Genomic DNA, 15,733 nt, shown 5'->3' on the forward strand with positions numbered 1-15,733 from the left:
GAGGATAAGACAATCAACAAGACAGACTGGTTCTTTGTCCTCATGGAGCTGCAGGTCTAGCAGAGAAGAAGGGTAGGAGATGCCTAATGACACAATGATTGTGATAGTGGGTCCGTGCTATGAAGGAGAAAGGCAAAGAATTGTACAAGCAAGAGGAAGGGAGCAAGCATAATCCACGGCTCAGGAAGAGCCTCCCTGAGGAAGGAATTCTGTTTATGCTGAGACTCAAATAGGAGTTGGGTGGCATAGGAGATGATGAGGAGCTTTGCAGGGATAGAGTGTGAAGAGGCTCCAGGGGGGGAAGCTGGTGGGACAGTCACATGACAGTGAGAAGGGATGGGTGCTGGAACCTGGGGAGGAGGGAAGGAGGGGCTGGTGCCTTAGACCATGAGCAAATCATCAGGCTTGCTGTCGAGCCAACTTTAGAGAGGAAGGGAGGCAGGGAGGGAGCGAGATGTCAGCAGACTGGGCAGGGCACAGGTTCAAGATGGGGCCTGTTTTAGCCTTTTCGTGAACTCAGTTATCTACCAGTTTACTTAGTGGAGGAGAGGTTTGGGAAACTAGTGGACATCATGAGTTAAAAGAAATGGGCAGGTCAGGTATCGTGACTCATGCCTGTAATTCTAGCACTTTGGGAGGCTGAGGCAGGTGAATCGCTTGAGTCCAAGAGTTTGAGACCAGCCTGGGGAAAATGGCAAAACCCCATCTCTAAAAAAATATTTAAAAATTAGCTGGGTAGGGCGGCGCACACCTGTAGTTTGAACTACTTGGGAGGCTGAGGTGAGAGGATCGCTTGAGCCTGGGAGGCCATTGCAGTGAGCCAAGATCATGCCATTGCACTCCAGCCTGGGAGACAAGAAAATGGAGTCACAGTGAAAGGATTGCATAGTTTTTTTTTTTTTTTTGAGACATTTCAACTGAGCTAGAGACATTTCCTGCCCTATTATATATTTCACATTTCTTGCCCCTGGAAAAATTACCTACCCTAGACTGACGGGCCTGGGCCTTCCTACAGAAATATCTATGCCCTGTTTCTCCCTTCTGTGATGACAAGGACCAAATTATATGTTACAGCTCATTTTATATGAACTGGAGTTTTAGTTGCCTGTTGAGATTTGGGAGCCCCTCCAGTCATATTGATTACTTATTTCTAACATTTTCTTTAGGGATGGATTACAGCCTCTGATGGCTAATCTCTTAATATTGTATTAAATTTCCTGTCCATTTCAGAAGATTATGTTTTCTCATCTTGCCCTCCAATTCTGGAGATGCACTATGTTTTGAATCTGCGATTTCTTTTAGGATATGTGGGACATTTTGAAAATCTTGTACCTAATTTAAAAAATGCAAGGCAATAAAGGAACCAGGATCACTCATTCGTAATTTTAATCTAACGGGAACTTGTTTTCCCCAGTGAGGATCTGCTGTGTGTGCAGCCTCGTGCTAGGTGCTTGAAGAAGGCAAACCAAGTTTCAGATACTGTCCTGCGGTCAAGAAGCAGCCACTTTACCTGGGTAGAGCCAATTGTTATAGCAATGCCTGACGTTTACTGAACATTCCCCATTCCAGGCACACTAGCAGGTACTTCGCCTACTTCATCTGCAATTCTGAAAACAGCCCTGTAACATTTTTCACCGTCCTTATTCAGGCAAAGAAGGTGAGGCCCATTTGGTTAAGTGGCTTGCTGAAGCTCCCACAGCTGCAAAATTCCAGAGGCAAATCATTTTTTTTAAATCATTGAGGCCTAGGTCTCCATTTATTTTCAGGTCGTGAAGATTCTGGAATTAGTGGGAAATACTGATTGTGTTTGATTCTCTAAACTATAAGTCAAGCTATACACCTAGATAATTTTTTCCCCTTTCTGGTCTTGTTCCATAATTTATTTTGGTGGTTTCCAGTAGTTTGCTATTAGAAATCATGCTGTCACAAATATGTTTTTCCCTTATGTTTTTAGTTGGTGTAACTACATACTTAGGGGGTACAGAGTGATATTTTGGTACATGTATGCAACATGTAATGATTAAATCAGGGCAGTTCACATATCTTTCACCCCTAACATATAATTTCTTTGTGTTGCAAGCATTCCCCATCCTCTCTTCTAAATTTTTGGGAACATGCAATAAATTATATGAATCCTATTTACCCTACAGTGCTGCAGAACACTAGAAGGTATTCCTCTCATCTAGCTTAGCTTTGGATCCATTAATCAACCTCTCCCCATCCTCCCCTCCCCACATTTCCCGCAACCTGTAATACCCACAATTCTATGCTTTACTTCCATAAGCTCAAATATTTTTTAGTTTCCACATATGAGCGAGAACATGTGGCATTTGTCTTTCTGTGTCTGGCCTATTTCACTTAACATGATGTCCTTCAGGCTCATCCATATTGCTGTGAATGACAGGTTACCACTCTTTTTATGGCTGAATATGATTCCAGTGGGTGGTATCTATCTATCTATCTATCTATCTATCTATCTATCTATCTATCTATCATCTATCTATCTGTCTCTCTATCTGTCTATCTATCTATCTGTCTGTCTGTCTGTCTGTCTGTCTATCTATCTATCTATCTCTCACATTTCCTTTATGCATTCCTTTCTTGATGGACATTTAGGTTGATTCATCGAAAGCCAAAAACAAATAATCTAATTAAAAACTAGGCAAAGGATCTAAATAGACACTTCACAAAAGAAGACAGAAATGAACAACAGGTATATGAAAAAATGCTTAACATCACTGATCATGGAGGATTGCAAATCAAAATCACAATGAGATATCATCTCACCCTAGTTAGTTAGAATGGCTCTTACAAAATAGAGAAAAAAATTAATGCTGGCAAGGATTCAGTGAAAAGGAAACTCTCACATATTGCTGGTGGGAATGTAAATTAGTATAGCCATTATGGAAAGCAGAATGGAGGTGCCTCAAAAATGAAAAATAGAACTAGCATATGACTTAGCAATCCCATTCCTGGGTATGCATCCAAAGGAAAAGAAATCAGTATGTCAAGGGGATACCTGCACCCCTATTTTATTGCAGGTCTATTCACAATAACTAGGGATCCAGATCTTATTCTTCTGACTTGGAAGCTCCATCCAAGCTCTTCCACTCCTCCACTATGCTTGAAAGAGCCCACATCCACACATACAGCAGAAGGGATGTCAGACTGGCTTAGGGGATGAGGAGAATTTTTTAAAAGTCGATACAGGTTAACCTTCAAGTTCAGATTCCTGGGTGATGCATTCGGTGATGGCTGTGCTCTGGAGCTTTTAAGGATTTGTTTTTTTCTTTGGAGACATAGCCAGCCACACCAGCTAATATTTCAAATTGGAGGGTATGTTTTCCTTTTTATGAGAAGGTAACAATATTGCATAGCATGAAAGGAACATGACTCGATCCACACAACTGCATTCCTGCGTTTGTTTTCATTTGAAACAAGTTCCTTTTGAGGAGAGTGGAGAAGTATGCTTTGCTGGAGGAAGTTAACAATCCCATACTGGGAAACGATTGTGCATTGGTTAGTGTAAGATTAGGCTGCAATTGATAGAGCCTCTAAAATCACAATGGCTAAACAAGGTAGAGTTCTATCTTTCACATAAAAATCCACAAGGGAAGGGGTGGTGGCTCATGCCTGTAATCCCAGCACTTTGGAAGGCCAAGGTGGGTGGATCGCAAGGTCAGGAGATTGAGACAATTCTGGCTAACATGGAAACCCCTGTCTCTACTTAAAATACTAGCTGGGCGTGGTGGCACACACCTGTAGTCCCAGCTACTCAGGAGGCTGAGGCAGGAGAATCCCTTGAATCTGGGAGGTGGAGTTTGCAGTGAGCTGAGATCGCACCACTGCACTCCCGCTTGGGCGACAGAGCGAGACTCTGTCTCAAAAAAAAAAAAAAAAAAAAAAAAAAAAAAAAAAATCCACAAGGCAGCCCAGGGCTGCTATGGAGTTCCCTAGAGCCAGACCCAGCTTCTCTCTTGACACTTTATTGTTTCTGGCCCAGACTTTTTTTTGTTTTGTTTGTTTGTTTTGTTTTTTGTTTTTTGCTATTAGCTTCAGATCTTGTATTTTATTTTATTTTTAATTGTATTTGGGCTCTGGGGTACATGTGCACGTCCTGCATCCTGCAGGATTGTTGCATAGGTACATACATGCCATGGTGGTTTGCTGTCTCCATCCCCCCTCTCCCCTCGTCACCTACATCAGGCATTTCTCCCTGTGTTATCCCTCCCCATCCTCCCCGCTCCCACCACTGTCCCCACCCCCCACTTCCCCCAAAGAGCCCTGTGAGTGTTGTTCCCTTCCCTGTGCCCAGGTGTTCTCATCGTTCATCACCTGCCTATGAGTGAAAACATGCAGTGTTTGGTTTTCTGTTCTTGTGTCAGTTTGCTGAGAATGATGTTTTCTAGGTTCATCCGTATCTCTACAAACGACAGGAACTCATTGTTTTTTTTATGGCTGCATAGTATTCCATGGTGTATATGTGCCACATTTTCCCTGTCCAGTCTATCATCGATGGGCATTTGGGTTGGTTCCAGGTCTTTGCTATTGTAAACAGCACCGCATTGAACATACGTGTGCATGTGTCTTGATGATAGAACGATTTATAATCCTTTGGATATATACCCAGTAATAGGATTGCTGGGTCAAATGGAATTTCTATTTCTAGATCCTTGAGGAATCGCCACACTGTCTTCCACAATGGTTGAACTAATTTTCACTCCCACCAACAGTGTAAAAGTGTTCCTTTTTCTCCACATCCTCTCCAGCATCTGTTGTCTCCAGATGTTTTAATGATCGCCATTCTAATGGGCATGAGATGGTATCTCAATGTGGTTTTGATTTGCATTTCTCTAATGGCCAGTGATGATGAGCCTTTTTTTTTTATGTGTTTGTTGTCTGGCCCGGACTTTAATCTCAAGGTCTAAAATGTGTGGGTCCATCTTCAAGGCAGCAGGTTAAGGGAACGGAAGACAATGAAGGGGCAAAAAGCACCTATTTGCTGTTTTTGAAGAAGGTTATCAGACACTTCCACCTCTGAGACATTGGCCAGAAATATTATTATGGAAACACCTCATTGCAAGGGAGATGTGGTCTTAATGCTGGACGGCCATGCGCCTTGTTAAAAATGAAGGACATGATGGGTACGGTGGCTTACGCTTGTAATCCCAGCACTTTGGGAGGCTGAGGAGGGCTGATCAGGAGGTCAGAGGTTCAAGACCAGCCTGATCAACAGGATGAAACCTCATCTTTGCTAGGGATACAGAATTTGCCAGGTGTGGTGGCACATGCTTGTAATCGCACTGAGTGGGAGGCTGAGACAGGAGAATTGCTAGAACTTGGAAGGCGAAGTTTGCAGTGAGCCGAGACTGCGCCACGGCACTCTAGCCTGGGTGAGAGAGTGAGGCTCCATCTCAAAAAACAAACAAACAAACAAACAAACAAACAAACAAAAAACAAGAAGGACATGAGAACGGCTGTCAGGGGACAACTAGCAGTCTGCCACCAAGGTCTTAGAATTTGACCCTTGGCCCTCCCAACCCTTCCTCAAACTTTGAACATCTGTACCCAGTTAGTGGACATTTGTTACCCACTTGAGCCACCAACTCTAAAGAAAGTTAAAATAGCATTCATCGCAATTTGAAAATAAAGACAAAGGGTAATATGTTAACATTCATAATAGTCATGATCTCATCTTCACGAGAGGGATGATACTGTTTGCCTTCTTTCACCAAAAACATAATTTCTGGGGCTGTGATGGAGGGCTTCCAGGTCAGCTTCACAGATGGTTTCTTTCCTTACCCTGTATTTTCACTACATTGGAAAGGCTTAAATGACAGTTAGAAGTAGCAGCAAATGATTGATGATTCTGCCTGGTAGTTCTGCATAACCAAAGATGGACATGAAAATTGGGGCAATGTCTTGCTGAAGGCCACTTCCAGTATTCTGTCAGAACGTTGCCACACTTGGGATTGGGAAGGTTTCATCTTAGGGCTGCCACATAGGTTCCTTATCAACTCTTTGAGTTGATTGTAGCCTAAAAACATGTCTTTGTGTTGCGTTACAGTCCCTGGCTGTGTTTCCTAATTATGCTGGGTGACTGTCATGTCTGAAAACTATTTTTATTGCACTATCTGTATAAGTTTGGGCAAGTCACTGCCATTTTCCCTGCCTTGGTTTCCTCAGCTGTGGAAGAGAGGTGTGGTAGTACTGGCCTTACGGCATAGTTGCGAATATTGTGTGAGCTGATGCACGTGACCACCTAACTCACAGCTGGAGCATAAAACACATTCAGTAAATATGCATTGTGGTGATTGTTATTTTCAGGTATTTTCAAACTCTAGACTATCCAAGCCTTTCACACCATCGTCCAATCTCCTTGTGAAATCTTGGTTTATTCTTCCTTTTCCTGCCTTGTAAGTCACGAGCTTTCTTCCTCAAAGTGAGGTTTGGTTCTGAACGTTTGAATTACTGCACATATTTTGGAGCTGCCATTGAAAAATAATAGAAATAGTTTTCACTTGCATTAATGAGTGCTATAAAGTATTGTTTTATTTTGTTCATCATTTCAAAAACACATGTGAGCACCTCCGTAGACAATGCCCTTCAGTGAGGGGAAGTAGCCTTCTATTTGCCATCCATCTCTCTGCCAGGCACACTGAAAACGCAGACAGAGCCTGTGAGTCGAAGACTTTCTGTGTAATCTTCAATACCAACCCAAGGTCAGAGGATGTACTTAATGAAGGATTGTGCTATCACAGTTTTTCCTACTTGGTTTCAGTCCTCTTTAGTTCTTCAGTGACAAAATGAATTAAATTCATATCAGAAAGTATTTTCCCCTGTTTGTGCTTAATTTTCTGAAAAAAAAAAAAAATAAAATAAAAAATAAAAGTGAGTGTTTATTTGAAGCTAAGGCTGCCTTTCTCTCCTAAGCTGACACCTATTTGTAACAGACATGGTGACAAGGGCCAGATGAATTGCTGGGTCAATCAAACCTGACTTTCAAATACTCATCACTGCATTTGCTTTCCTTAGTTTTCATTTTTGAGAGAAATCAACACACAACACAATCACTTATCCTGGAACATAGGTTCGTGTTCTGTGTTTATACAGGAGCCCTGTTTATGAGTTATGTTTATGATATTATTTTGCATTGTACCATTGCCATTATGACTTACAGTATTATTTCTAGGCTTCCGTGGATCACTTTTTGTGGTTTGGGGCTATAACAACAGCAGGATAGTGGAATAACAATACAAACTTGAACAATAAACGACAAAAATGTGTGAATAGAGACAAGTTGCAGGTTATTCACGGAATGCGGGCAGAGGAAAACCAACCACTTGTTATTAAGAGCGTAATGAGATTTCTGTGAAAATCATAATTGCTTACATTTCAAATCTGTGACCAAAATTGTTTTAACTTGTTTTTTATTCCTCTGAAGCTACCAAACTTCCAGGGGCCACATTTTGGGAACACCATCCTGCTGTTTTTTGTGACAGCATCTTTGAAATAGACTGGTGAACTGAGTACGGGTAGGAAGGGACTGGTCCCTGGTGAATTTTAAAGAGAACAAAAACCAGAAACTGAAGAAACAATGGGTCGGGCTTCTTGTGTGGAAGAGTTGGAGAACCAGGAATTTAAGCTATGTCCTTACAAGTGTTTCCGTTTGTTCTTTCTTTGTCCCTTGCAGAATAAAAGCCAGGGATCGATCTTTGTCCGGATACACGCCCCGTGGCAGGTGCTGGCCAGAGAGGCAGAATTCTTGAAGATCAAAGTTCCTACCAAGAAAGTATGAGCATGTTTCTCCTGGGTTCTGGGCCTCCTGAGGGCCGGATGGATGCAAATAGTTTGGGAATAGGGCCAGGTGGGATGTGGGTTTTGTGGAATTGAAATCACACTTGCCTCCCCAGGGGCCCGTGATGTGGGGGGAACAGGGAAGAGTCGGGGTGGAGAGATCCTCCCACCTCAGATCACTGCCTGGGTTTGCTCCGTGAGAAGCAATACATTGTCCCTGTCCATGTTCTTCCTTTTTCTGTTTCACCTCCTTTCTCTGTCTTCTCAGGGTCCTAGTACGGCCAGGCGCTTTAGTGAACAGAGTGAGGAGAGAGCAGGCTGCAAGGCACGCTGACTGCATTGTAGCATGCAGGGGAAACAGCACCAAATTTGCTGTGGGGATACCTATTCTGGTTAGGATTCTGCCACTACATACTGTGTGCTGGTGGGTTTCACCTGTCTCTTCTGTAAATCAGAAGGTTCTTAATCAGGTGAATTGATTAAGATCACCTGGTAGGTGTTGTCAGAATTTTCATGCCAGTGTCCCGTCTCTGGGAATTTGATCTACTTGGTTGGTACAGAATGAGGTTCTTATCAGTGGTAGGCAAAAAATTCCCCAGGAGGTTCTGATGCACATCTGGTTGACAGCCACACAGTTTGAGGCGGTGATGATGTTTGAGGTAGTTTTTTTTTTTTAATTAATGCAGGATAGTCTATAAATAAGCAAAATCTATCCAGAGGCCAGGCACAGTGGCTCGCACCTGTAATTCCAGCACTTTGGAATTCCAGCACCTGCCCCCTCATCACCATGTCCACTCTCAGTGCCCTTGTTATAGTCAGCAACACCATTCTGATTTACAGTGTTGGTTAACACCATCTTCACTACCAACCGGTCTGCTACCTCCATCAAAAATTCCAGGACTTTAGAGTAACAGGTGTGAGCCACTGTGCCTGGCCTCTGGTTAGATATGGGAGAAGTGGAGAATCTGAGGTCAGAAGTTTGAGACCAGCCTGGGCAACAGAGCAAAACCCCATGTCTACCAAAAAAAAAAAAAAAAAAAAAATCTACTCAGGGAATTTCCAGGTGACATGTCTCCTTGTGTAACAAAATCTAGCAAAAGAGGCGTATGCTCGCAGATACTCCATTCTTCAGGTATTTTAGGGGAAAGGAATGGCTACTGATTTTGACCATCTGTGATGTGTCTTAGGGAGGGTCCTATGGCAGATGGCACTCTAGTTTAACCATGGGTGAACTGGGGGTGGTCTCTCTCTCTCTCTCTCCCCCTCCACCTCCTCTTCTCTCTCTCCCTTTCTCATACACACACCACACCCTCCCCACATGCCTCCATAGTGTAGTTGTATAAGTGGTGACTTCCCACGACAAAGATCATCTTGCTCATTGTAACTATCATCATCATAATTTTCATGCTCCCCACCATGAACAGAATTCCGTATTTGTTGCCTTCTGTACCACCACTATGATCACCTGCCCCCTCGTCACCACGCCCAACTGTCAGTGCCATCTGATTTACATTGTTGGCTAACACCATCTTCACCACCAACAGCTCTGCTACCTCCATCAAAAACCACTCATCAAATACCAGCATGTGTCTGATACCATCATGAGTCCCCTACTTCAGAACAATAAAGTCTATGGGCTCTATTCTTGGAGATTTATTACAATGGATAATAACTCCACGGCAGGTGGACAAATGCTGTTTAAACAATGAACAAACACAAACACGAATATTAGCTGCAAACATTTTCCCAAGAAAAGGTGATTTTTTTGGGGGGAGGGCACATACCTGAAGTGTCTTAGTTTCACAAGGACCACACTGTGTCTTTCCCCTTCAATTGCACTGCTGTGCTTCTTGTCTCCTAGTTTCAGTCCTCTCTCTCCTAATGCTGCTGCCCTCAAATGTGGGTGCCATCTTTGTTTTGGATCTCTGCTCCTCCTTAACTAATGTCCTCTGGATTTCCTGGCAACGTGATACTAGTTTCAGCTTTGGGTGGAAGCTTCCGCTTCCTGCTGGTGGGGTCCTGTTTTGGCCAACCCTATCATGCCACTTTTTTCTGTCTTCCGTCTAACTCCAATATATTATTCTCCTTTCTCTGGTTTATCTGAATGTGTAATGTTCTCTTAATCTCATTCTATCTGTGTCATGTTTCCTATGTTTTAATCTCTGCTGCTGATCCTTGGAAAGGAGGTGAGCAAAGCTCTAATGCCCATGTTGTTATTTCTATTCCCCAGGGTGATCCTTTCAGGAGAGAACCTAGAGACATAGCAAAAGCGTGTCCTTTTTCAACCACCCCTTGCTTATTTGCCTTCTTTGCATTCCTTCCCATCTTCCCACTCTCTTGCTTTTCCTTTTCTTCTCTCTTCCTTCTACCTTCCTCTTCTGATGCCTCCTCCCAGCCTCCCTCTATGTTCTTTGTACACCCTATGACACCTCCACATCTTTTTTTTTTTTTTTTTTGAGATGGGGTCTCACTCTGTCACCCAGGCTGGACTGCACTGCTGCCATCTTGGCTCACTGCAATCTCTGCGTCCCAGGTTCAAACAATTCTCCTGCCTCAGCCTCCCCAGTAGCTGGGATTACAGGTGTGCATCACCATACCTGGCTAATTTTTGTATTTTTAGTAGAGACGGGGTTTCTCCCTGTTGGCCAGGCTGCTCTCGAATTTCTGACCTTGTGATCCGCCCACCTTGGCCTCCCAAAGTGTTGGGATTACAGGCGTGAGCCACTGTGCCTGGCCAGACACTTCCATGTCTCTTGTCTTTCTGCCTCCTTCTCCTCCTCAGTTCCGGACTTGGCTCCTCCAGTAGTGCTTGCCTTTGGCCCCTCTGGTCTCTCCTTTGTCCTTTCATAGGCTTATGCCTTTTAGAGCATAGTTTTGCATAAATAACATTGGCCTTCAGCGTTTCAGTGCCCCTATATATTAGCTGTTTGGAACTTACATCTGTAGTTTAGGGAGTACCTGCACTTGAATTTGTAAATGAGTTGGCCAGGGTGAGAACATACTATTAGCAGCCATCTCTGGTTTTCTCTCCCCTTTCCTATTTTGGTAGACATGGTGTACGTTGAGTCCTTGGAAGAAGAGACTTTCTAGCCCGTGTTCCACAATTATCACAGAAAAGATATCCCTAAATCACACATGATATCAGATGATATCAGAGATCTCTCAGAGGTTCAGTTGCTTCATCTATGATATGGGCATGTTCATACCTGTCTTATTTTTCTTAGATGGTTATTATAAGGATCTGATTCTTAACCAGTGCTGTGTAAATGCAGGAGTTTGTGGTGTCTGCTTTCTGAAATATTTTAATGTGTATTCTCAATTCTTAGTCCCCCAGTCAACTTCCTTTCTGACCAAAGAGGCAGGCAGCACTGATAGTGCTCCCTGTGTAAGAAAGTCCCTGGAAAGGCACTGAGGAAACAGAAACAACCCATGCCCTCAGGGTGCCGACAGGAGGCGTGCAGGTGCCCAGACATCAATGCATTGATGGGACAAGTAGTAACTCATTAGTTCAGCACTAATTCTGTTGGTCAGCGTGGTGGGTTAGGGAGTGGGGAGAGGCAAAGCCATCTGTTGCCCCTCCAAGGCTACAGATAAAACAGAAAGAACTTTTTTTCCCAAAGTTTCTTGGTCCAAGACTCAACACAGGTGGACTGTTTTGGCTTCCTTTTGCCACATGGCCCCAGCTCTTCTTTTTCTTTTCCTTCCTTCCTTTTTTTTGGAGACAGAGTCTCCCTCTGTCACCTAGGCTGCAGTGCAGTGATGTAATCTCAGCTCACTGCGACCTCTGCCTCCTGGGCTGAAGCAATTCTCCTGCCTCAGCCTCCCAAGTAGCTGGGACTACTGGTGCGCACCACCATGCCTGGCTATTTTTTGTATATTTCGTAGAGACAAGGTTTCATCATGTTGGCCAGGATGGTCTTGAACTCCTGACCTTAAGTGATCGTCCCACCTTGGCCTCCCAAAGTGCTGTGATTACAGGCATGAGCCACTGCACCTGGCCCCAGATCTTCTTTGTATCATAGAATACAATGGCTTGTAGTGGAGCTCACAGAGAGTACCATACACAGGTGAGGCGGGATAAAACTTGGTATGCTGGGCAGGATGCTATGTTTGCAAAAATTAATCTGAGGCTCTGATCCCAGGGTTGGGAGTCTGGGTTAAACCCGGTTCCTGAGTTGATGGAGGAGTGTGGAAAGTGGAGGACAAGACTCACGGACTGTGGAGGACTGTGTTGGGGCTGGTGGCATGCTCTCTTTTTAAAATGGGTTTGGGAAGTGACCAAAATGAGAAAAAAAAACCACATTTGCTGAGAGCCACATCCTGGCGGTGGGGGAGCATGGAGGAAGAATGAGGCATGACGTGGGATCAGTTAAGCGTCCTCCAGGCAGTGGAGGCTTGGAGCATAACTCAGTGGGGTCCGGGGAGACTGGGAAGATGGGGAGGAAATCATGAAATCAAGATCTCAAACCTGGACAAATCCATTGTAATGTGTCCAGGGACTCCAAGCCCTGAGCACAGATATTAACTGGGAGGGGAAAACTTGGAAGGAAGCATTTGTTTTCCAAAAACAACAACAGAAGAGCCAGCATTTTGTGAGGGACACTCAGGATCCATGCACAGGAGGGTGTGGGAAGGCCTGGCCTTTGGCCCCAAGCAGCCTGAGAAGGTTTGAAATGGGGGTATGGGAGCAGGTGCTTTCTCACGTCTGCTCAATACCAAGATGGCTCTTCCAGAGATATGGTCAACATCTCTGTTGATTTCTCATTTGCTTTCTTGTATCTATGAATGAACATTCCATTTCTCATCCCTTACATTCTCTTATTCTTTAAGCCGCTAGCAGAGACAAGGTCGGGGCAAGCTCTTAGGGATGACTTCCTTGTCAAGGAAATCATATTAATCCAGCCAGAGTCCACTAAATTTGCCATAAGTGACATGACTGGGATGGGCAAAAATCACTTTTGTCCGATCTGTCAGAACTTTTGTAGCAATTATTAATAGAGAGACTGATATTGCAGGGCTCTCAGCTGCTGTCCCTCGGTGCATGCCAGAACTGTAGCTTTTGTGTCCTTTGCATGCAAGTAGATGCTGTTAACTTCCAGCAGGTCATGCCTTTTTAGGAATGCAGGCTTAGAGCTCTATGCATGTCCAAAACAGGAGTAAGACACGCTGTGGAGGGCAGTGGTGATGATGTCCTCTGAATGCCTGGCAGAGACGCACACACGACACATGAGAACTGCCATTATTACTGCTGTTGATATTGTTTTTCATAGCAAGCTGTGCAGGTAGCATAGTTGGTACAAGAGTGGGGCTGTTTCTGCTCTTTAACTTTCTTCTCCCTTCTCTGCAGAGTTAGGGGAAGCAGGCCCAGTCCCTCAACTCTGCCAGAGCAGCCAGAAATCTGTGGAGATGCAAGAACAGATGGCCTTTGGACTATGTGCTGGGGATTTCCGTTTCCTAGAGCACAGGTCCTTGGGGCGTCTGTAAACACGATGGCTCCATGTGCGAGGTCTGCAGTGTAGTTGCTGGGAAAGTCAGTGAGGAGACTGCTGAGGTCCCGTGGTGCAGGAGGCAGAGCCTGAAGGCACCCATTTTAAGGGAGAGGCAGCAGACATGACAAGCGGTTCACCTGGAGTTCTACTGTTGGGTCTGCCCCCATTAACCTGGGGTTACTTGGTTTATATCTTAGTCTGTTTCCTAAAATGGACTTGCGATGGATTACAACCAAAAGAAGGAATACAATGGATCATTTTTTTAAAAGGACAGATAAAAAGAATCATGTAACTGGGTGTGGGGGGCGGGGACGGGGAAGTAGGAAAGTGCAAGGGAGATAATGATAGTGGAAACTAAAAATAAGGGCGATGGGTGCAAATGAGACAGAGTTGCACGCTGGACTTCCTGCTAGCCAAGGCAGAAAGGACTGTAGCTCACATGGTCGATAGGAATCGGCGTCTATTTTGCCAAAGGAGGCAAATTTTTCCTGTTGTAAAGGACGGGAACAATAGAAGGGACTATGATTTCAGTAATAAGTTCACGCAAACTCTTGGAATGTTCTTCCTGTGGCCACTGCTTACACTGAGTCTGGATACAACTGAGGATGTAATAATGTTAAACTGTAGTTGAGGGAGGAATGTCTGCAAATTTCTGAGGATCTAACTGGGTTCAAAGATAAAGATTCAAGCAGAAATGCCACTGACGCGTTTCTTTTCCATTGAACCATGTTTTGAAATGTTTATGTCTACTAAGCTGCATTTATTAAAGATGAATTTATCTTTTCTTGAACAGATAACATATATAATTGCGATTAAGCCTTATTTCTCAGGGTGAAAAAAATTGGTGTTTCCACAATGAGCTGATAGAATTCCAGTTAAAAAACAAAGAAACTTGGCATTTTAGTTAGCTTGAGTCACCCCTTAGGAGGAAAAGGTAATTCCATTTAGCTTTGGAAATGATTGGAAATTGGTCTCATGTCCTTGTTATTGTGTCTCTGGAGATTCTGATTTGGTAGCCCTGGCTTTTGCAAAAGCTGCAGAGGAGAACCTCTTCCTGGCTCATGGTGCCTGCCTGGCCTCAGGGACTCTGCTCAGCCAGGGCTGTAGCACCCCTTGTTTCTCAGTTATCCAGATTTAAGGCTTGTATTATTGTATTAGTTAGGGTTCTCCACAGAAACAGAACCAACAGGACACACACACACACACACACACACACACACACACACAGAAAGAAAGAGAGAGAGAGAGAGAGAGAGATGTTATGAGGAATTAGTTAATACAGTTATGGGGGCTGGGAAGTCCCAAGATCTGCAGTCCGTGAGATGGAGACCCAGGAGAGCTGATGGTATAGTTCCAGTCTATGTCCAAAGACTGGAGAGCTAGGAGAGCCAATGAATAAGCTCCAGCAGCCTCAAGACAGTTCAAGTTTGAAGGCAGGAAAAGACTGATGTCCCAGCTCATGCAGTCAGGCAGGAAGAGTTTCCCCTTACCTGTGGGAGGGTCAGGCTTTTTGCTCCATTCAGGCCTTCAAGTGATTGGACGAGGCCCACACGTTAGGGAGGGTAATCTGCCCTACACAGTCTACTGACTCAAATGCTCATCTCATCCCAAAACACCCTCATAGATACACTCAGGATGTTTGACCAAATATCTGGGCACCCAATGGCCCAGTCAAATTGACACATAAAATGAACCATCACAAGGCTTGTACTTTCAAAGTCAATTTGTAATGGAATGAATAGTGGCATTCAAAAAGATATGTCCAGGTACTATCCCTGGAACCTGTGAATATAATCTTATTTGGAAAATAGATCTTTGAAGATATAATTAATTAAAGATCTCAGGATGAGATCATCCTGGATTTAGAATAGACCTTAAATCCAATGACAGGTATCCTTATAAGAGAAAGGCAGAAAGAAATCTGAGACTATGTGAAGAAGGCAGAGATTGGAGTTATGCAGGTTCAAAGTAAAGAAGCCTGAGGCCATCAACAGATGGAAGAGGCAAGAAATAATTTTCCCTTATAGGCTTCAGAGGGAGCGCAGCCCCACTGATACCTTGATTTCAGACCCACGACCTTCACAACTGTTACAGAATAAATTTATGTTGTGATAATTTGTTATGGCAGCAGTATGAAACTAATACACTCGTCTCCTGGGCAGGAAGCAGTAAGCAGGCAATTCAAAACCTAGGTCTCTGGTAGGCTTGTTGGCTTTCTTCGTATTCCAAGAATGCACTCTGTAGATTCTTTTTTTTTTTTTTTACTCTTTTTTTTTATTGCATTGTAGGTTTTGGGGTACATGTGAAGAACATGCAGGATTGTTGCAGTGTGATTTGCTGCCTTCCTCCCCTTCACCTATATCTGGCATTTCTCCCCATGCTGTCTCTCCCCAACTCCCCACCCCCCTCTGTCCCTCCCCCATTTCCCCCCAACAGACCCCAGTGTG

At 44.0% G+C, this 15,733-nt stretch overlaps 1 protein-coding gene across 3 annotated transcripts in view; it reads left to right on the forward strand.

The window, feature by feature from the left end:
• Positions 1-15,733, forward strand: part of ANO2 (anoctamin 2) — a 384,342-nt gene that overhangs the window by 79,334 nt on the left and 289,275 nt on the right. For all 3 annotated transcript variants that reach the window (XM_037744853.1, XM_037744854.1, XM_037744855.1), the window contains one exon: positions 7,694-7,792. In XM_037744853.1, the coding sequence (XP_037600781.1) occupies positions 7,694-7,792 (99 nt within the window). The remainder of the gene's footprint in view (positions 1-7,693; positions 7,793-15,733) is intronic.

Source organism: Cebus imitator, unplaced genomic scaffold (genome assembly GCF_001604975.1).
Source record: "Cebus imitator isolate Cc_AM_T3 unplaced genomic scaffold, Cebus_imitator-1.0 Scaffold187, whole genome shotgun sequence".
Lineage (NCBI taxonomy): Eukaryota > Metazoa > Chordata > Mammalia > Primates > Cebidae > Cebus > Cebus imitator.